The sequence below is a fragment of the Pyxicephalus adspersus genome, chromosome 2, assembly GCF_032062135.1.
Source record: "Pyxicephalus adspersus chromosome 2, UCB_Pads_2.0, whole genome shotgun sequence".
Classification (NCBI taxonomy): domain Eukaryota; kingdom Metazoa; phylum Chordata; class Amphibia; order Anura; family Pyxicephalidae; genus Pyxicephalus; species Pyxicephalus adspersus.
Genome location: NC_092859.1, coordinates 154,557,271 through 154,581,209, shown reverse-complemented (window position 1 = coordinate 154,581,209; position 23,939 = coordinate 154,557,271). Strand labels below are relative to the sequence as shown.

General features: G+C 41.3%; 1 protein-coding gene across 8 annotated transcripts in view; it reads right to left on the bottom strand.

Moving 5' to 3' along the window:
• The window catches only part of AAK1 (AP2 associated kinase 1), a 108,251-nt gene that overhangs the window by 71,331 nt on the left and 12,981 nt on the right, over positions 1-23,939 (bottom strand). For all 8 annotated transcript variants that reach the window (XM_072402813.1, XM_072402814.1, XM_072402815.1 and 5 more), the window contains exons 2-3: positions 6,348-6,466; positions 3,576-3,684 (exon numbers count right to left, since the gene is read on the bottom strand). In XM_072402813.1, the coding sequence (XP_072258914.1) occupies positions 3,576-3,684; positions 6,348-6,466 (228 nt within the window). The remainder of the gene's footprint in view (positions 1-3,575; positions 3,685-6,347; positions 6,467-23,939) is intronic.

Genomic DNA, 23,939 nt, shown 5'->3' with positions numbered 1-23,939 from the left:
AGGGGGTAACTAACGTATAACAGGTAGTCCCAGAGTTAAGGACATCCGACATACGGACAACTCCTAGATACGAAGAGCGCTTCCCTGCTCGCTCATGTGCAGGACGGAGGCTTGATGAGGGGAGGGGTGGTTTGCAAGACTTGCAGAAGAAATCTTTTGTGAGAGTTTTATACAGTAACTGACACCACGCTGCCTAATATTATGTTGAACCAAACTGTCTTAATTGCATTTAATAAAATAATGTACATGTTCCGACTTATATACAAATTCAACATAAGAACAAACATACAGTCCCTATCTCGTATGTAACCCGGGGACTACCTGTAGTTTGTATTTTTTCCTTGTCTTGCTTGTAACTGCTGGGAGTTCCTTGAAGAGCAAGTCAAAAACTACTCTCGCTATGGGGGGGAGCATTATTAGAGAACAGCAATGTGGTTTAAAAATGTGCTCTTCACAACATCAGCTTCACGACTATGATTAGAGGAAAGCAAATCAAACGACAAGCTCTGCTCCAATCATAGAGATATTTCTACTTCATTGAGCTAACAGCACTGAAGTCTGATTTCTATGAATTCAATTGGATGCAGTGTGCACAGTGATATCCAGACACTGGTATAAATATACAGAATTCCCTCGAGCATTTTTTAAGCTGGGTGGGAAGAAGCTGTAGGTGGGTGGCACCCCCATACTGTGAACCAAGTTTTCAGCAACCACCTAAAAACAACCGTTTTTAGGTGGTTACTGAAAAGTGCCGGGTGGAGCGCCCAGCTAAAAGGGGCTGGGGGGAACACTGATCTATGTCTCTAAATATACAATGCAATGTGCTCTAGATATCATGAATCAGGGTTTCTCGATCTTTTTGACCTGAAGGAACCCTTAAAAGACATTTAGGTCATCAGGGAACCCGTACTATAATTACTATATACACATCTCACAGTACATTAGTGTGGTGTTAATTGGAAGAATGCCTCTTAGATTGCTGGCCAGTGGGAAGAATGTCACCCTTACAGATAGCCAAAAAAATCATTGGTGCCAGTGATAACTGACCTGAGAGTCACAAACTGCTCATTGCTCAAGGAACCCCTAAAAGACCTGAAAGCTATTCCAAAGCCTTCCCCCTTCGAGAAACACTGATCTAGGATATATTTACCTAGGTCACATGCTGGGTACCATGGCAAAGCCATTTTTGGGAGCGGGGGTCTTGTAACCCAGCAACTAAGGGGTCCTCTGCTGGTTCCTAACAATACCATTTTGGTGACATCCTCTTTTGGATCTGTAGAGGACCCACTTGCTGGAAAACCCAGGTCAGCGATCAGGACACATGAAAAAGGAATCTGGCTTCTATAGGCAGAAGTAAAAGACTATAGGAGTAACTAATAACTAAAGTTCCACTTTCAGGCTGGTCATAATTACAGAAAGGGGCAGGTTATATCCCCTTCTGCAAAAATCCTTACTACCTGCCTGATCACCCCGGATATCTAGGACAAAGATGAGCATGGTTGCTGGTTGCTTGAATACCCAGCAATCCCGGCTCCACTTGAAAGATGCCTGGACTAAACTCCTGGCGTTACACCATCCTTAGTCTATTAAGATAACCAATAATCCTGTACTGGAAGAGAAGAAAAAAAAGATGGCGGTGTCCTGCAGGGGAACTGGGACAGGGGAGTGCTTCGGGGAGAGAAATGAAAGGTGTCCAATGACAGTTTGGGCGGTAATGGCCCCATTTTGCACATGGGTTTATACTCAAGTCAATGTAGTTTTACGGATTTTTCAAAAGAGTTACCTGGGTGTGGACCAGAGGGGCTGTGGTCAGGGAACCACTAGGGAGTCCTACTCACTGAGCACACTGCAGGAAAACCTGATAGGGGGCTGTACCACCTTACCCCATTCTGACCATACAGCTAATCTCTGATGTAGCAGATCAAACGCCAGGTGAAGATCCTACAGAATACGAAGCTCACAAAAATGTTTCATTTGTATACCTAATCCTACAAACATTGAACATTTGTGAATGGGGAATTAAATTCCACATTTGTGTGGGGAAAAAAAGAGGTTGCCAACCTGAATATGCGGTCTAGCAGGACAGGCTGGTTCACACAAAAAGACTGGCCGAACAGAATTACAAATCATTTTTAGACTGAAATAAAACATGGCCATCATATTCAGCCTCACTCCAAACATTTCCGACCCATGGAATGCATAACAAATCTTCGGGGGATTGATTTTATTTTAAGAGTACATGAAACTGCCCTCTCTATAGCAATGATGATTTGTGTACCATTAGCTATAAGAAAATTACCTAAGTCATTTTAAATTCCGTTATTGATTTTGCTATTATTATCTTTCACGGAAGGGCATTCCACCGTTTAGCCGCCGGCGTAGTAAAGGACGGCTTCCTGCACGGATAGTAAGATCTTCACGCCAGACACAGATTATATCCCTTTGTTCTATATACAGTGCTATAGATGAAATGTGTATCTGCCAAACCTTTAAGGTGGAAGTAAAAAAATTTGGTATCAGGCAGGACTTTAATGCAGAAAGGGATAGACAATGTACTTTCTGCAATTACTCTTCTTATCTGCCTGATTGCTGCCCTTCTGTCAGAATTTGCAGCTCAATGTTTCTTGTCAGGGATACCCAGCACTGCCAAATCTATCCCAACAAGAAATTTAACCAACATCAAGAGTTGCACAGTGGTAATGCATGTCAACTATCAATATCGGGGAGATATTGATCATTTACCTGGTCATGAACCCATCCACTGGTGTATTACCAGCTTAAGAGGGCATTCCCTCCTAATGTCTATACCAGTGTTTCCTAATCAGGGTTGCTCCAGAATTTGTTAGGGGTTCCTTGAGCAATGAGCAGTTTGCACCTCTCAAGTAAATTTAGGTGACACCAATGATATTTTTGGCTATCTGTAAGGGTGACATTCGTCCCAATGGCCAGCAATGTAGGAGGAATTTTGTCCCACTGACCACTGCACTAATATACAGAGAGCTGTGGATATAGAATTATAGAAGGGGTTCCCTGAATACCTGAAAGTTATTTATCTGGTCTATTATAAATATTACAATACCACCATAAAATGTGTGTGTATGCATTAAAATGATACTACAATTCACTTTACCCATATGAAGATCTCCAGCATATAATCAGGGATTCTCTCCCTTCTGCACTTAAGCCATTTTAGGCATTAAGGCTCAAAGCTGGACAGTCTCCATTTCAAATCCACTATACCTTGGATATTTGATTCGATGAAGCTCTTCGGGCTTTCTTACTCAACAAATAAATAAATAAATAATCACCACTATGAGTAGGGTGGAGCTGTCTCTCTACCTATAACTTTCCCTAAAGAAGCTCAAAACAGGTGAAACGCGTCGGATTTGAGACTTTTTTATTTTCTTGGATTTATCGACTTCTTAACTCCGTCTATATCATGGAAAACATATTGAACTTGGTATCATTTATGTCTAAATATTAAATCAATTAGGTTTTACTTATATTTGTTATAAAAACCCCTCTTTTCGTGTTCACCTATTCAGAGAACTAGGACTGCTTTATAGATGTCTCACCTCTACAGTAGTCCATAAGTATAAGCACTTCCCACACATCTCCGCTGCTCACTGAATTAATACTGGAGTCTATATAACCAACAATGTTCTTGTGCCCAGAGAGATCCCTCTGCAAAGAAACAGAAAATAAAACAATATATGAACAGAGAATATTCTTAAAATGAGATATAAAGCAACAGTCCTTACACTGACAAGTAATAAAAAGCAACAAATTCAAAACCATTTAGGCCGTTGGCTGCTTTTCACCATTTCTATCTGTACACTAGGGAGCCGCAGAGTGGCTTCAATATCAGCTTCCTGCTAATGAGAAAACATCAAGTCCCATGATTCCTTGCATGGATGGGGGAGTCACAGTTGTGGTCTCAGCTCCCTGCAGGACAATGGGGTGGCTACAAATAAAGACATTTTAAATGGAGCATGAATTGTAGCCATAGGCAATAAAGATATGCAGCTCTCTGCAAATTATAAAAGGGATTCACAGGAGGGGAGGTATCATTAAGACATTTACAAGTATGATTGTCAACAACTTTGGAGACATTTTAAGGACAGCACAAGAATAAACCAATGCTGACCACTATTCCAGTAATTGCCCCATTCAAAATTATCTCTGATCGCCACACCTGGAAACAAGTCTACTACATGCATCTGTTATACTCCATAATACATTATGAGCAAAAAATAAACCATACAGGCCACTTCTTATCCAATGATGGCTAACACTAGGGGGCATATTTATCATGAAATCAGCATGGGGGCAATCAGCATAAGGGGGCAAGAATGCCGTGGTACATAACCCCAATAAAAGTCAATAGGCCACACGCTGCTTCTTTTAAAAGGTGGAGGTGAGGGTTGGAACTGGTGGTGAGAAGTTACTCTAGTGAATGGGACTTCTGATCACCACTTTAGAGTTTGAGGTATCTTGGTACCTTTGTCCTCCACTTTTAGAAGCCTGACCACCAGGGATCAATACCGGTTAACGATTTTATATATGTGGTAAAATAAAAGTAATGAATACAATTTCTGAATTCAGCTTGAAGGTCTTTGTCTTGGATGGCACTCTAGGTGCATCATGAAATTCTTATTCTTTGGTTGTCACCCGTTGTTCTTGATAACAGGACAAGAACATTAGAATGGTAGCAGGTAGAGCAAACCAAACCAGCCTATACAAGAAAAGCTCCAAGTCTTAAGATAGCTTTGGAAGAGAGAACTGCGTGTTAAATCATTGGATACAGGCTGATAAAATTATATAATATATGCAACTTTTAGCTCAACCATGGACTGGTCCATCAATGTTAAGATTAAAGATTTGGCAAGGCCAAGCTTGTTTTTTATCGGTCAAGTCAAGATTTGCATGAAACTTCATCCATCTCTGGATCCCCTGATTTTTGGGGCATATAGTTTTACAAAACATGATCCTTGATTAGGTGTATTTCATCATACATTCACTTTCAGATTCACAGGATAGTGACACATTGAGCTTAACATCATCGCGTGGACTTGTATTTGGATAAGTGGTGATGTCACAAAGCTTGTGTCGAGTGAGATTACAGGCCAGATCGGTAACTGGGGGCTACAAAACGAGCTAGAAATAGTTACATATCACATATGGGCTGGATATACTCGGATTAGGCCAAAACATTCAAAATTGGCTGTGTAGGTTCCCCTTTTGCCAAAAAGCCAGCTCTTGTAGTGCTATGGACTCTACCTGACCTCGGAAGGTGTCCTGGGGTAACTGTGGCGATCCTTAAACTCAGGTACAGGACAAATGCACATCAGTCAGCCACATGATCCTAAAGGAATGTGCTTCGAAATACTGGGAACCCTTAATTTCATTGCTTTGTAGTCCAGTTTGGATGTTTTCATGTCCAATGTTTGGCATGTGACAAGACTTCACATGGGGACATTCAATGGACTTCTAGGAAGCTGGAATGGGGCCTATATTGAGATTTTTCGCAATTTTTCTACATTAGCTACTTTGTAAGTTTAGACTACAAGGGCATCAGACTAGACTACATCTCTATCAAGAAATAATGGATCATTTGTTGCCTAGTATATCCCACCCTTGTCAGGCCATTGTAACCAGAACGATTATGGTGGTCAGGCTTCTTCAACCAGCCTGCCTTCTTCCTTAGGTAAATGACAAAGGGAAACCAGCCATCTACATAATCCAAAACAAAATGTGCTTCATCAGACCAGGACCCTTTTCTTCCATTGCTTCATAGTCCTGTTTACATGTCCACTGTTGGCGTTTTTGGCAAATGAGAAGAGTCCGCATGTGCACGTTCATTGGTCTTTCAGGAAGCTGTGATGCACAATGACCCTGGATATCTTTTTCTCAGCATTTTGCCAACATGAAGATTGTTAGCAATTTTTCTACATTAGCTACTTTCTAGGATTACACTACATGGCCTACACACCCCACATTTATCAATAAGGCCTTAGATGCCCATTAACCTATCACCAGTTAGTTGCCCTTCCTTGGACCACATTTAGCAGGTACTAACCATACCAGAGCACTGCACAAGAAAGCCACTTTGAAGGCGCTCTGACCAAGTTTAACCATTATATTTGGTTCCTTGTCACTCAGATACTTGCCGAGCCTCCAACACATCACGGTCAACAAATGCTGGTTCACTTGCTGCCCAATATAGCCCCCCCCACTCAGTCAGGCCATTGCAGCCAGCAGATCACTTCAGCGGTCAATGGTTTTCATATTTTTGGCTAATCAATCTGTGTATGTTATATTAGTTCTAGGTCAGGAAAGGTAATTACCATGATTTGTATCTCTCTCTTGCAAACCTGAAGGTCATGCTCATTATTCACATACATGCGTTTTAGAGCACGTCGCATCCCATTGCTTGTACGAACCAGGAAGACCAGTGCAAAGCCACCTGCAGAGGGACAAAAAAAGAGAAATTAAAAATCAGTCCCAGACAATGACCCCCCAACCAACAACACCCCCCTGCAATCTGCAATGCATATCTACACATACATAAAGCTTCTATGCGGATATGAAGCTTTTTTTTTCTATAACAGGTCTGCAACGTTCTATCACCTTCCATGCTGGAAGTGGGAATGACGTTGTTTAGATTTCCCATCCTCGGAAAGTTATTTTTAAAACATCTTGATAGGGTACCGACAAATCAATTAAAAGGAACAGATGGAAACGCAGAAGAATTTATTAAACATTGCTTTTATTTATAACTAAACCGGACTTTCAAGCGTCAAGGTATCAGCTTCAGATAAATCCGCTGCTGAAATCCACATTGGCTGCACGTCTCTGCGTAATGGAACCGCGGCGTGTTTTATCTCAGCACATCATTAATAGCTGTTCAGCCTCAGAAAAAAACGTATTTGGTTTTAAGTCCCCAACACAAAGGAAAGCTTGAAATAAATGGGCCAAAGGTCTGAAAAAAAGAAGAAGAATCCAGTGCTGCTGCTCACTCCATAGAAATATAAAACGGGAAATTTAATTGGCTGCTATAGGAGCAGGAGCTTTCCTTCCTTTACTACACCCAATATGCCCTGGTGTTCAATCCAACGGATGCGTTTAATGCAATTTGGGGCGTTTTGCAATATAAAGTGAAATCTCAAATGTTTATTTTCTATAGAACCAAATCTTGCTACAGTGCCGTGTTGTAAAAAAAGTGTACTCCTATACAATGGGTTTTGGTTGCACTGCCCTGCCTGGTTGTATTTAGGTCATCAGCATGTTGCCTGAATAAGCCATCACACTAAATCTATATTCTGACCACAGATTCTCATTTTCTCATCTTCGAATTGGAATACAAGCTGGTCAGAAACTTTCCTCAACAGTACTGTGCAAAAAAAAGTGTGGGGTACGAGCCTCATGTGACTCTTTCCCCTCCACTTAATTGGACCAGTCCTGAGTTGTATGCCTCTTCCTTCTCCCCTTTTCCATATACTACACCAATGCCAAAAATTGAAGAAAACAGCGGATCGGACAAACGTCTTTCAAATTTAGCTGATGTCCCAAACAGATGCCTGAGGAAGTGGACAATGTCTGCGAAACGTGTTGAGTTGAAAATGTCTGAGACTGCATGGAAGAAAGTTTTTTCCTCAATGGTTCCTGTGTATTTTAATTTAGGTGTTTGATAAATACCTCTGGCTACGTCGCCGGATCTCACACAGCGCAGGCGTAAGGTCAGGTGACATAGCCTGCCTAAAACAGGAAGGGGGTGGGGTGATCGGCACTTTCTTTTACCATTGCAGGAAAGCCCCTTCTGGACATGTTTGATATAGGGCATGAGCAGAAGGAGCACCTCAAAGCCCCCTAGGATACAGGACGTATAAACCCTGCTGCAGTTTTAAAAAGAAAATCATTTAGAGGAAAAAAAAAAAAAATAGGCTAGTTTTTACCTTATATAAAATGGTTATCTACTCTTTTATATTAAGTAAAACATTTGGTCATAGGTCTGCTTTAACACAAAGTCTCTTCACCCACATACATAATGCCCTTATAATGAGGGATTTTTGTTGCTCCCAAAACATGTTGGCTGTACCATACGCAACATTTTAAAAAAACTCATGATGACTCTTTAAAATGTTTGGTCTGGAAGGCTTTACAAAAAGGTGGCCATACAGTTTGAAAATTTGTTGAATATTTAACAGGAATTTGGGAATTGGATCAGTATTTTATTGATTAAACTTTGACCAGGAATTCTAGTTCATTGTTGGGCTTATATGCAGCAGGGAGCTTTCCCTAATAACTTCTGACCAATGGGAGCTCTCCCTGCAGTATAAACAAACACAGCTATGGCGGTTGTCAGTTTAAATATCAGGGAGCGTTCCCATTGGCTGACTATTTTTTGGAAGCTCCCCTGGATGCATATCCGCTCTTCAGGGCGATGGATGAATGGCAAGAACCAGCTAAGACACATTGAACATTTACAGTGGTTGTGCACCTATCATCAATTGAAAGCTCTTCGGGGCAGGGTCTTCTCCTCCTCCCCATGTCATTATTTGCTTCTGGCATTTGCTACCCTTTTTAATGTACAGCACTGTATAATATGTTGGTGCTATATAAATACTATTCAATATTAATAATAATTGACTGACTTGAGATTTTCTACATAAAGTTGCAAAACTGCAACTCAGTTTGCCACATATGTGATTGGAAGTTCCAGTCCCCGAGTAGAAAAAAAATGACATCTGCAAGGTGCAGGTACCTATAGATCAAAAAGATTTCATTCCTTTAAGATTTGAAAAAGTGATTTGAAACTTGTTTTAAATTATTTTTCCGCCATATCACCAAATACTGAATAATAAACTATAGAAATATTGACCATGTCAAGCCATGTTGTTACATTCTTTTACGTTTTGCACTAGAATACTTGGAATCTGATTGGCTGCTATGAACTTGCAAACAGTTAAAGTATCAGTGCCAGGAATGTCTGCGGAATCAGTGAATTTTGCAGGGTAGAAGTGACACAGCATGACTCAGAGGACAAGTTACCAGTAAACCTGCAATTACAGCCACGCTTACTCATTATGGACAGACAAAATAAGATTGCACAACGTCATGTGTGTATGACCCTTTCACCCTCAATTTTTTGCAACAGTGAAGAAAGTACAATTTCGATATCTGCAGGACTAAAAAAAAGGAAACTTTAGAATGAGATGATCTCTGCAATGTGTGCTCAAGCCAGGGCAAATATAAAACACACATGGCCACTTTCACCAATTTTATAATGATACGGATTGGGGAACTCCATCAAATAGCTGGAAATGTAGCTTATATAGCTTATATAGTTAATATAATAAACAGGATTTATATAGCGCCAACAAATTACGCAGCACTGTACATTAAATAGGGGTTGCAAATGACAGACGAATACAGACAGTGATACAGGAGGAGAGGACCCTGCACAGAAGAGCTTACAATCTAGTAGGTGACAGATAGACAGTGACACAGAAGGAGAGGACCCTGCCCCGAAGAGCTTACAATCTAGGAGGTGGGGCCCTTTTTAGCCGGGTGCACCACCCGGCATTTTCCACTAGCCAGCCGGCTGTTTTTGGGTGATTACTGAAAACTTGGGTCACAATACAAGGGCCAACACTGGTCTACAGTTCTTCCCACCCAGCTTAAGAAATGTTTGGGGAAAATACTGCAGGACAAAGATTCTGCGGGAGACAGACAGTACTGAGATTTAAGGATAAAATGCACTAAAAAGGAAATAATAAATGATATGCAGAGCTTTAGCATTTAGTTACAGATTACATCTACTTCTAACTACTGGCATGTTAGGAAAAATGGAGGATATCTATAGTATCCCCATGCAGGAACTGAATCCATGAGCCCTGTGTTGGCTGAGAATACCATTCCCTGTGCATATTAATTGATCACAAGGACATATAGGAACCCAATGGTGCACCAAGGTCATTAGCTTTCAGCACAACAAACACACAGAACAGGGGTCGTATTGAGGCTCATTCAGAGCGGTGGGCTTCCATGTGACACGAGGCACGCAGCAACATCATTTGTGCAATGCTCTCTACAATCAGCAGGGTCTGCAGAGATGGAGGGTAAAGCTAAACATATAGTATTAGATGTATGGTCATTCCGGGAAATGACCCCAGATCAATACTAGCTCAGACATATGCATTTTAATGTCTTACACTACTTGATATGGAACAGATTTCAGCAGAATTCCGATTGGAAAGACTGCTACGGCTTATTCTGTACCTCTAGATGCTATGAGGCCATCAACGGCTTTCAGCTTCCTGCCCGATCAATAAAAAGAATGTTGGTCAATATTCAAATCGATTTTGACCGAAAGAAAAGCCCTAGGTTTATTATGGACTACACTGAACTTTTACCAAATTGAATATCTAGCATTATAAAAAAATTGATATAAATACGAACAGAGAGACAGATGGGGTGTTTAAAATGGCAATATGTTTTGTATTTCATTTCAAGGTTACAAATACCGAAAAAACATAAAGATATGTCACAAGTACATTAGGTCTTAACCCATTTAAATCAGCAGGGTGCATTAACTATACAGAAATTCTCTAGATAAACAATCAATCATAAATATATAACAATAATGGAGAAAGCAAAAACAATGCATCTGACGCGTTTCACCTATTAGCTTCTTCAGAAGTATTTTTGAAGACACTTAGGCTATATTATTATAAAGATAATGATGAACTGCATTTTATTGTTAATATGAAGAGGTAAGTTTGGGGGTTCAGGGTGATAGGACCATCCATCTAGATTCTTTTTTCTTTGTTGGAAACCCAACACACCACAAGCAATACTGGAATAAAGTAAGTTTTTTCATTTATTTGATCAATTGGAGCCATGGAGAAGGTTGGAGCCTTGGGTGATCACAGCACAGAAGTGCCAAGTGTTTTGGGACATCCGGTTGGTCAATTTCCAAACCTAATGGTTGGTCAACTGCAAAAGCTGATTATTATTAAACAGGATTTATATAGCGCCAACATATTACGCAGTGCTGTACGATAAAAAAAAGGGGTTGCCAATGACACACAGATACAGACAGGGACACAGGAGGAGGAGAGGACCCTGCCTCGAAGACCTTACAATCTAGGAGATCTGTTGACTTTTGTACACAGCTTAAATCCAGTCCAACATTACCATAAAAAATCCAATAAAAATTAAATAATGCGTAATATAATATGGTATGCATGACAGCACTCGTGGTATTATGAGTGGGATGATGATCAGGTGTGGTTCAGATTAAACATAAACAGGGTGATGCCTTCACTTGCAAATCTGATCTTGTGATAAATGTGACTGTCAGGTGCCTATGAGTATTCTAGGTCAAGCAAACTTGCCAGCCGCCATCTGTTCCTTTGTCATTTTATCTACCCTGAAAAAAAAAAAAAGAACTCCTGTGCTTGGAAGTCTTCACATATGTTTTATAACTCCCACAGAAAATCAGGCAAATATTAGGCTTTCCAAGGGTGCGTGAATGTGCATCAAACAGAGTCTGAAATTGTTCCCTTTTACTCTATGAGGGGGGAGTCAAAATTTTGAAAAAAATTGTATATTTTTACCATATTCCACCAAACCCACTGATGTTGCTAGCAAAAAAAATATCTTAATCCTATCCAGTAACCTAAGGCCCGGGTTCACCATGGGCATCAATTTGGCTTAATTTACAAAGACCTAGCAAAAGGATGACTGTAAATTTAAACATTCATGTGGTTTAGCTGAACATAACCATCAGTTTTTGATAAATAAATATCCCTACTTTGAGATCACCCAAGTGTATCTATTCTTAACTAGGGTTACGTTGAACCATAGACTTCCTCCAAAGGTTGCTAGAGGTTCCTTGAACTGTGGTCAATTGTCCTACCATCTGGTGGTGTCTGCGTATTATATAGTTCCCTATAAAACACCCTTTGCCAGAACCAGTAGAACCAATGGTATATCTGCAAGGGTGGCATTCCATCCGCCATGTATGGAGGCAGTAATCTCATTGCCTACCAAGTGGAATTTTTGACTACTAAAGAGTAAGTTATAGCATGGATTCTCCGAGTATTGACATTAAAGGGTTCCCTCTAGAAGGCAGAGAAAGGCTGCCATATTGTAAACCATTGAACGGAATGACACAGAGGTCAAGTTGGTGGTAAAAGCTGATAATCATGACTCCATGTGGTCGTCATTATGCCAAAAAAGGCTGGGTTGAGACAGATACATCATTGGGTGGAAAAGCTAGACTGGTCCGGTCCACTTTCTGTAATTTATAAGGATCGCTAAATATTTATAGCTCCTACCTACAGGACATAGAACTGAGGTAAAAAAAAACTTTTTCCATTATGGATAAAGCTTGGAGCTCTATGGAGAGATATTCCAACCTATTACGGAATTGAAAAACTTGTCTGGTTTATTTTTTATATGGTATTATTTTTTTAAGTTACAGAATGAAGGAAGGTAAGTAGAAACTCAACTCCTCAATAACACAAAGAAAAGTAGGTTATATTCGACCACTAACCTCTGATAAAAACTGTGGTGCCCATGTGGAACAGCCATGAAACTTGGAGCCTATTACTCAATCATTACAGCAATCATTAGACAGCCATGTGCAAACAGAAATACCCAAATACTCGAACAGCATGTTTGGGAAAGGAATTGGTTTCAATAGAGATCACCAAACTTGTTCTGTGAGAACAGACAGGAACTGATGGTTATCCAGATTATGAAAGTAAAAATCTGGGCCAGAGGTCAGGGTTAGGTGAGCACTTCCGATTGTTGATAAAACATATCAAGATAAAATATACTTGTTAATTCTCACAAGGGCCTTGAACGAAAAAAAAAAAAGACGCTCCAGTCCATTGCAGGAGGAGAAAACATACTTAGAAAAAATTGACAATCAAAAACATCCTCATTATATCTAAATTGTTGGGATCCTTTAACATCAAAAAAAGAAGTACTGCACCTGGGAATATAGAAATGGACCCTTATCCTTTGAATTTATAAGGGGTATTTCAAAAGTTAGGATAATGAACATACTCTAGGGTCTAGGGTCACCAGAACCCCCCTGGCTTTGTTTATTTGATTTTTTTTTTTGGAAGCTTGAGTGGAGAAAATCAGCCAGGGATAACTTTGAGTGGAAAGTTACCATCTGTAGATTTCCTTCCTGAAGCAGAGAGAAGAGAAGGACCATAAGTGACATTGAGGTCCACCTGAAGGTTTCTCCATTGACTGCAGAACTGGAGAAACTCCAGACCAATCTGACCTATATAGATAATACCTGCAGAAGAAATAAGCCACGAAATGTAATTAATCTTTTAGGTTCACAGTAAGAAGAGATCTACGGCTGCGTTATCTGATAAGGGTCTTGGTCTCTCAGATGGCCAGTGCTTAAAACTCCTTAGGCAGTGTTCTCCCCAACTCCTTTATGTTGGGCCCACCACCTAGCACTTTTCAGTAACCACCCAGCTGTCTTTGGGTCACAATACAGGGGCTGCCACTCAACTACAGCTCCAGCCTAATTAGCTTTAAAAAAAAAATCGGGGAGAATACAGCTTTGGCATGTCTTTCCTTCATAAGCACCTAAGTCAAGAGGTTTGAGGTTATGGTGACAAGTGCTGGACTTTACCGATACAAGAAACAATCCTTCTGGTCAAGGCTGGTATCAGACAAACCCTGCATCTATTTGGGACTCGGGAAGAGAAACTAGAACTAGGAAAAATTAGGAGATCATCAGAGATGGAAGCAACCACTGTCCAAAAACCGACCCTTGATTAAAAGAAGGTCTACATCCATTTGGTCCATGATGATATTTGCTCTCTCAGAAGGAAACTCAATACCAAGACAGGAAGAAGCAGAGGGGTTTTGTGCTTGTGGCTTCCAGTGGGGACAGAACCAGTCCAATATTCTCCGGGAAGCTGGGTGAGAAGAAGCTGTAGGTGGGTGGTGGCCCCTATATGACCCAACTTTTCATTAACCAAACACATACAGTGCTCAACCCAGGAAATTTTTTGAGTCGGGTGGTAAGAAATTGTAGGTGGGTGGCATCCCCTGTATTGTGACCCAACTCTTCAGTAGCCACATAAAAACAGCCGGGTGGTTACTAAAAAGTGCCGGGTGGTGCGCCCAGCTAAAAGGGTCTGGGGAGAACACTGACATACAGGTGGGTGGTTAATGAAAATGCCGGGAAGTGCGTCTGGATAGATTGTTGGGAGGACAACTGGGAAACAGACTGGTTAGGGATGCTGCCATTTTCATGGACACCATTACACAGACCGAAAACTATACGTTTATTCATACAGGGATAACGAACCAACAAATGCTGGCTAGCTTGGTAGGTTGAAATTCAGGCTGGTGGTTGAGCTATATCACTCACACTTCTGTTCAAAAAAACAATGAATCAGTCCATAGAGAAATCCATTATTTTGAATTAAAATTTTAAAGGTTTTCAACACAACAAAGTAATTTGCAACTGAACAGTAACATAATATGTAGAAAAGAAAATTACAAGACAGCACACAACAGGTTATTATGATCGGATATAAATGCATGCTGTAATTGACATGGGTTAAATATATTAAAATTATCCATGTGGATAATTAATGCTTAAAAATAGAAGCCGGCAATAAATTAATATGGCTCGTTGGATTTAAGTGGCCCGAAGCCTTTACATATGGAGTGCCGATGGATGTAGAAATTCTTTATACATTTCATAATTCTGTCAGGAAATGGCTGAGCAAACACAGTCCAGGTCTGGTTTAAGTTTTGAGGAAAGAAACGCAGTCCAGAAATCGGAAGTGCCACACCTGCTCCTGGAGTAGCAAGAGAAGCCGGACGGATCATTTAAAGGAAACCTGAGCAGAACATTTAGGCTGCTCGTGCAAACTTCTATTGAAAATGCTGGATGTCTGGCTGTCTCAACATTGACCTGTGAGCAGCCATGAATCAAAATGAAGCCATAGCGAGATTCTTCTAGATAACCGAAAGATACTCCATACAGAGAATATGTACGATGAAAGATCTGATACAAATCATATAGGAAAGTCCATCTTCCTGCAATAAAAGGTGAAGGTTCAGGACCTGGAGGTCTACAGATAACGATGGGCCGCATTGTCAATAACAGGTGGAGGTGGCAGAAGATTCAGAGCTGCATGGGTCAGGAAAAGAAATCTAAATATGGTGAAGAAGTGCGGAACATTTTTACCAATTTTGAAGAAAGAGAGCCATTTGGCACAATGGAGACATTTTAAGGAGCAAGAAAAAAAGAAGGGAGAATACCTATGCATGTAACCTAAGGTTTATGGGTCCTAATCAGGGTGGAACCTGGATTAGATCTGGTCTCGAATTGCAAGAATTTGGCAAATGAGAAACTATTTTAGGAAATCCATTCAAGGTTTGCTAGATCACCAGATTCACCTATGAAGGTATATCTTCTGTCTTGGAGAGCTTTATTAAATCAGGCCCAAAGTGTGAAGCTCCATTGTGAGAAGCTCACAGTGTGCAGTGAAATCAGAGCAAAAACTTTCAGTCCAGGAGAGGGGTACAACTGTGCAAGGATGGAGGTGCAGACAGAACGTAGGGAAGGCTGGAGGGGCAGATGTAAAGTAAGTGGAGGCTGGAGGGGCAGATTTATACTAAGAAAAAATGGAGGTGCAGATGTAATGCTGGGGGAGGCTGGAGGTACAAATTGAACATTGGGGGAGGCTGGAGGGGAAAGACGATATTCGAGCTATAATAAACTGCTTTATCACACAATGATACATCCCAGGTCCTCATCCTTTAATAATTAAAAAGAAGCAGAGAGCCGGTAATAACTATAAATGCTGAGGCCTTGCTCAGAAAAAAGATTATTTTCTTTTTTTTTTTTTTTTACATTTGTGTTCTAAAACATAGGCCCAAATCCATCCATTATCTTATCACCATGGAAACAACTGAAGAGGCATCCCCAGCACAACGGAGGACAGGAAGGGAATGTTTTCACACAGCTTCGGGATGTAGAGAATAAATGAGCATTTAGGATCAGATACTTCTGAGATTTACATTAAGGGCTCTGTTTGTAAAACAGGGAATCAGACATTCCCCCAAACATTCCCTGGTGGGAATTTTCCAGGTATAGGTGTTTTAGGGAATGTCAGATTCCCTGTTTTTTAAGTAAAGTCCTATGTATAAAACACAAATTTATAATATACTTTAGCTGTAATTGTTACTGTATAGATGGCAATCGCCATATTGATAATTGGGAGGAATAAAAGAAGGAAGATGGCAGCGCCCTGGATGGGTGTATGGTGGGGGTTTAGTTCCGCTTTATAGGCGGGTTGGGCCTTGCAGCTCTTGTAGATTTTACAACAAGTGGCAGCGAGCAGTACTAACCCCCTCACTGCCACCCCCATTCATTCTTTATCGGGCTGGCACAAGTAGGCTCTATATAGAGTCCCCCCTGAGCCAATGGTTCCCTGGTACGAGTAAGAGGTAACGACCTCACCCCCAGTCTGCACATCACCTGCAATAATCCGTTTTATCCCGCTTTGTTCCGGGTTTCTAATGCTGCGCATGCCCAGCATCAGCTTTGGTTAGACTAAGGCTTCCCTTGCATGTGCCGGGGATGAATGAACTCCCATGAGCCTGCAAATTACATCATTCCCACACGGCCAATCAAGATGGCCAACGATCGCCCGTGAGTGGAAGAAGAGAAGGAAGCAGCACTTTGCGATGGAACAGGAAAGTGTCGCGGGGCATTTCCACTTTTAGGGAAGGATCAGCCCAACAGTCTTCGCAGATTTGACAGTACTAACCCGTTCTCTGCCATCTTCATTGAGCTGTCATGAGTAGACGCTACATGTACACGAGTCTCGAAGGAAGCGATTCCCTGGCGTCGTAACCACACTGCAACACTTTACCAGTCTGAACATGGCCTAAAATTGGAAAAGGCCAAAGGCTATGATAGGGGTTGAGAATGACCCTTGTGCTTTCCTAAGAGCACAGCCGGGTGCTGCTCGCTTCGTCCTTCTCCTCTCTACAAAGAACAGCGCAAATTGATTCTAGCAACAAAAGTCTGTACGTGGCTTAATACTGATCTGGATGCATTTTTTAACCTTGCATGGGCGAACTAGTTTTACATTATGGATGACATATGTAAACACCACAGAGAATAATAAACCGGATCCAACCAATTCACATAAAAACTACAACACTGAATGACATTTATTGGCAAATTTACAACAGCCCTGACCTACGAGGCAAGGTAATATGATAGCGGCCATTATGGGAAATGCTGCAGTGTATGGGCACCACCCCTCCAAGCCATGAAACCGCCATCTTATGTATGCATGCAACACATTATTGTACTCCCATCAATCCAAAGCATATGAATATCATGCATTGTCATCCAGCATACCAATGGGTTGTCCCTTTAACTGCCCCAGGACTACAGATGAATCTTTCATGAGCCAATAGAATGTTCTGCACTCTGTGCCATTAAAGCTAAACTCTAATCCAACAGCCCAAATACACTGGTAAATAAAACTATGAAAAATGGTTTTACCAGATCTGAGATAAACACCGTACAGGTCTGTCTGGCAGGGGAGGGCACCTGGGTATTTTGCTGCTGGAGGTTTATGTTTACTTACATGTATTAGGAAAACTAGAAGAATAATGCAAATCTGTTATTCAGTACTCTTCTACCTGCTTGTTTTTTCCATGCTAACACATCAAAATGGCTCCTTGAGACTTTTTACCAATATAATAACAACTACAAAGATGTATTTATTTTGAGTTCAGAGTTAAAGTAGAACTAAACTCCCTTCAAACCTATGGTGCCATCAACATCTGTTCCTTCTGGGATCTTCAGCATCTTTATTGGTCTGGCAGAATGATGGAACAACCGCACATGCTCGTCGAGTCCATTCATTCCGGCATTGACGCACATGTGCATTCTTCTCTTTTGCAAAAAAGAGCCCAATTTTTCAGCTTCAAGCTCTCCAGCCCTATGTGTCGTTATTTCCCCATCGGAATGCAGACAACGAAAGTTCTAAAAAGGTGGAAAATTTCATCAAGACTTACCAAAATTTTCAAATTTTTCAAAGTTTTGAGTGTGAGCCACATTGCATTCCTTCAACCCTGTACTAAAAAGGTCTAGTTATGGAAACAAGAAGTCAGACTGGGAGTAAAGCTGCATACACGCTTGCAATTTTTGTCGCTGGAAAGATCTTTCACGATCCTTTCCAACGACAAGGGACTGCACAATGCATGAACGATGCTGTACATACAGCACCGTTCATGCTCTATGGAGAGGGGAGGGGGAGAGCGACGGAGCGGCACCCTGCTGCGCGCTCTCCCCCTTCCCTTTCATTAGGATCGATCGTCGTCCATCGTCCCTGGATCCGGCAGGTCGGTCGTTCGGACGATGGACGACACCGACTGTACACACGGCAGATTTTCGCCCGATATTTTGCCGATGCCGATTATCGGGCGATAAAAATCTGGCGTGTGTACGTAGCTTAAGAGTTCAGCTATGGACCAAAGAATTACATTTTGTAGTTCCCTTTGCATAACAGTATTGAATAAGCTTTACCCTTAGCCAATACAACATCTCATTGCAAGGTGGTAGTGGGTTAAAGACCAAATCTGTTGCCCGTTTCCAAATACAGCATCTGCCAAGGTATTCCAGGCTAATATTATTGCCGACTTGTGACTTATTTTTTGCCACTAAGCAATAAAAGTTACATTCAGGGCCCTATCTCTTGTTTTCTGTAGCAGGTTGAAGGGATGGAATATTCCCAAATGTTTGCCTCTGATCATACCCGAGGGGATGAAGCGAATAACTTTAATGAAAACACAGGGCGAGTCAGATGAATCGCTTGTTCAAATAAAAATAATCGATTTCATATTTACATAGTGAGTGTTATAGTTTAATTCTCACATATGATAAACAAGAAGGGTTTGTTTAACCATCATACGGATCTGGCAGATGATGGGTGGAATTGTAATACTCGAGATTGGACTTTCCCTGGTTCCCGACATCTCTTCTTATTAAATTAACCGACATTAGACCCAACAGTATTATCACGGGGGCTTTGTGCTTTTCTATGTAACGCAGGCATACTGGTGGGAGAAGCCGGCAAAGTACTATAGATGGTTTCCTGAAAAAAAAAAAAAGCCGAGTCCACTTGAGGACCCCATTCAGGTCTATGCTGCTGAGGTTGGGGATTTTTTCTTGCAGCTCCGTACTTTCTAGTTACTTTCATTACATTCGCTGATTTATTATGCATCGCAAGGGGAGTTTTCTCATCTTAGACTTTAAGGCTGCTCATGTTGCATAGGATCCATCATCAATCTGACATTCTGCAAACATTGCCCCCAATAATGCTTTTCAAGAACATATATTTTAAAGCATATCTATTCTTTCCCACCCGTAATCAATATGCTTACAAAATTTTCATTAACATTTTGATTTTGCAATCCATATACATTGCGTATTTTAGAGCCAATGACATCATTAGCAGGTCGTTAAGCTTCTCTGCACAATGCAAGTAAATCATGGATAGTAGGAGGCAATGGCAGGGTGCTCCACAGTGTTCTCCACGGCCCATTTTAGATGGGTGCACCACCCGCCACTTTTCAGTAACCATCCGGCTGCTTTTGAGTGGTTACTGAAAAGTTAGTTAATGATACAGGGGCTGCCACAACTTCTTCTCACCATATTTAAAAATAAAATTCTGGCTTATTGGGAACAGAAATCTGTAGTAATACACACATGTGATATTCAGCCTCTATAATGAAATTTAATGAACAACAAGTAATTGACCAGGGATAGTCATACTGGGGAGGACGTAATGTGGCTCTGACTGGCTGCAGCTTCTAATTCACATTGTGAGAAGCTCTGAGTGTGCAATCAAATAATTCCTGCACAGAAGAGGAGCCAATACAACTGTCCAAAATGGAAGAGAAACCTGGAAGGCAGCTAAAAGCCTACATCTAAGTAAAATAAAGAAACCAAGTATGGGTATAGACTGCTTTCAAAAGGTACAAGTATGTAGGTTTGTACAATGATTCATTAAAAATATATAGGGCAGCACGGTGGCTCAGTGGTTAGCACTCTGGCCTTTGCAGCCTTGGTTCCCAGGGTCGTATCTCGGCCAGAACATTATCTGCATGGAGTTTGCAGGTTCTCCCCGTGTCAGCGTGGGTTTCCTCCAGGTACTCCGGTTTCCTCCCACATCCCAAAAACATGCAGTAAGGTTAATTGGCTTCCCCTCAAAATTGACTTTAGACTACATAAATGACATGACTATGGTAGGGAAATTAGATTGTGAGCTCCTTTGAGGGACAGCTAGTGACACGAATATCAACTTTGTACAGCGCTGCATAATATGATGGCACAATATAAATACTGTGTAGTAATAATAATAGTAATAATTAAAATGGCTTTTGTGGGCAGATTGTGTACTGGAAGGTTGGTTACCATCCAGTGTGCTCCCCAGGCCGTTTTCACTGGGTGCACCACCCGGCACATTTCAGTAACCAACTGGCTGTTTTTGGGTGGATATTGAAAAGTTGGGTCACAATATAGGGGCGTGACAGCTTATCTCCAACCCAGCTTAAAAAATTATGGGTAGAACACTGCATATTTATCTGAGAATAGGTCCTAATGCATGATGAAAGGCTTACAAACCATAGCCAACATGGACACAACTTGGAATCCAACAAGAAAAGGAGTCCATGCTGAGCTAAAGGAAACTAGGGTCGGCCTCCTAAGCCTGCTTCTTCTTTTCTCCAAATAGAAGCCACAAAAAAGTCTTTTATAATTGATATTAAAGTAGAAATTGTGATGACAATATTATCCCTGGCCCCTTTTAGCTGGGCGCACCACCTGGCACTTTTCAGTAACCACCCGGCTGTTTTGGATTGGGTCACAATACGGAGGCCGCTATCCACCTACAGCTTCTTCCCACCGAGCTTAAGATAAATTTCTGGGTCGAACACTGAATGAGGTTTGCATCGGTCACCCAACTGGAACCAACAAGAAACGTAGAAAGCCGTCACAAGCTTGTACTTCTAGGGTTAAGCACAGCTCCAGGAGCAAAGTCCTCACAGTCCCCTTTTCCAGGCATCTGAGGATTTAATGTATACTAATGAAGCTCCTTTGCACCTAAAGCTGGCAGAATATTTCAGTCTCTCACCTACATGCACGCCGCATACCATGTAACACATAATAAGCACTCGGATCTTTTCCCATCCTAAGCTGCGCCATGAAATACGATAGCATCAGAGTAATAGCGTTACTTCATTACTTTCACAGTTATCTGAGCACCGGTATTCATTACCCTTCCCGACTCATTTATTAGCCGACGTCTCGGGCACGTGTGGTTAGGAAGGGGTTAAAGATGTCTGTAAAAAGGGAGGTAATTTAGGACTATGACTCTGCTGTATTCAGAATACAGAGATAGCTGAAAGAGAGGTGGAAAAAGGCCTGGATGTCCCATGGGCATTTTATAATGAAGCTTTGTAGAGCAACGTCAGCCGTACAAACGCGCTGAGCCAGCATGCTGAGACAAGAGGGATGGAGAAGCATGAGTAAGGTAAAGCGTCATGTGAGGGAGAGAAGCAAAATGAGAAATTGGAATGGTCAGGCCAAAAAACAAAGTCTGAAGGGATAAAGGGATATAAAGAAGATGCAGTCATTTCATTCTTCGAGAATACGTGACAAGAACTTTGCGGAGCTTTCCTTGTTTTGATAATGGCCATAGACATCAATTTCTTAGTATTAAAAATATATTTCTATTAGTGAGAACATGGAGAACTTTCTTTGTCTTAAATATGTCCCAAAAATAGTATAATGTCTGTGCATTGAACAGGATATCCGTTCTGTTGCCTCCAGGCTGTTCATCTCACAAATTTGGGGAAATAATTTTTGTGCAGCTAATAGTTCTGCTTGCTGGAGAGAAAGCTGCACCCAAAGACCTGCAATGCACGAATCTCCCTGCTTCCTCCAGAGGTTGCTGGGGGTTCCCAAATTGTGAGTTTCAGGTCAGTGTACATTACACCAATTATGTTTTTGGATATCTGTAAGGGTGACATTCTTCCCAATGGCCAGCAATGTAAGAGGAATTCATCCCACTGATCACCACACTAATATACAGTGAGCTATGGATATGGGAATTATTGAAAGGGGTTCCCTGAAGTTATTTTAAGGGTAAAAAGGTTGAGAAATACTGCTGTATACTATTGGTCTGTGTTTTTAGAACCTCTTCTGCAGATGATTATTTTTCCATTAGTCTTTAGAGAAAGCTCCAACCTAAAGAAGCCGCGCTCCACCATTAAAGAAGGACTGCTTGCAGAAAGGGACAGGCGACACATTTACCTGCCTGTTCGCTGGGTATGTGCCGGGTATTCCAGAATCACCCTGGGCTGATGGGACTGAATGAGTTCATTACATCACCCTTGCCCATCAAGATGGCTGAAGAACATAAAACTTGGAAGAGAAAAAGAGGACAGATGTGTATTTAAAAAATTTGCAGGTATGTTTATTTTATTGCAGGAGGGGCAGAACGGACATCACCCATCCCTTCTACAATAAAAGGCCTGCCTGGTCGAAATTGTTTAATTTTTAGTTTGAAGTTCCACTCCAAAAGCCGTAACATGGAAAGAGGAATAACAAATCAGTAATGTGAGGACATCAGCTGCAGGAAACCTATTAAACAGGATTTACATAGCGCCAACATATTACGCAGCACTGTACAATAAGGGTTGCAAATGACAGACAGATACAGGAGGAGAGGACCCTGCCCAGAAGAGCTTACAATCTATAAGCAATACTAGTAGCCATTCTTGGACACCGCAGTTTAAAGCCTCTTAACAAATTTACTAACTATTCCTACACATACATATTATTACTAATACAGTATTTATATGGCACCGATATATTACATAGCGCTGTACAAAGTTCATAGTCATGACACTAACTGTCCTCACAATCTAATGTCCCTACCATAGTCATATGTCATAACCACAGGTGAAGGTCACTTTTCAGGGGAAGCGAAATAAACTTAATGCATGTTTTTGGGATGTGGGAGGAAACCGGAGTACCCGGAGAAAACCCACACAAACACAGGGAGAACCTACAAACTCCATGCAGATAGTGCCCTGGATGAGATTCTAACCTGGGACCTAGCACAGCAAAGGCCAGAGTTCTAACCACTTAGCCACCATGCTGCCCATATGGCAAATATCATCTCCCTATGTATAGACATTTTATCATGAAGTCATCAATGCAATGGAAGCTTTCTATGTGCACGAGCTGTTCTCAGTATTTTCAAGGATAAGCACACGTGTGCTAAGGATTTGGACAAGAGATTTGTATTAATTTTATTCCACCACCATAAGAATAACATATACATTATATCAAGGAGTTCAAGTGACACAACACTTAAGAATTGTCCTTCCTGCTTTTGAAAACGAATGAAAAACCTGAAAATAGCATTGCAAGGTGATCAATAGAAATGAATGAGAATTCAGCATTGGCAAGAAAAGAGGTCTGACTGTTCTATGGGGTATGATGGGCTCCCATGCCCTCTCCTGGGCCGGTAAATCCCACACGTGTTCTATTTGCCATAAAGATTGCTATTTCCAATCCTCCATCATTGCTAAAAATACTAGCCGAGATTGCAAATTACTATCCATATAGTATAGAAACTTGCAATGAGAAGACAAAGGTATTCCTGATAGCTGCCTGGCTGATCTAAGGGTTCATCTATAAAGAAGGGAATCAGACATTCCCTCTAACATTCCCTGGTGGAGAATCTTCCAAATCAATGTGTAGTAGTAATCAATGCTCTTTTATTCCCCTCTGGGTGGCATATCTGCAGTCTCCGACAGCCCCCTTTTTCCCCACCCTGCGCAGT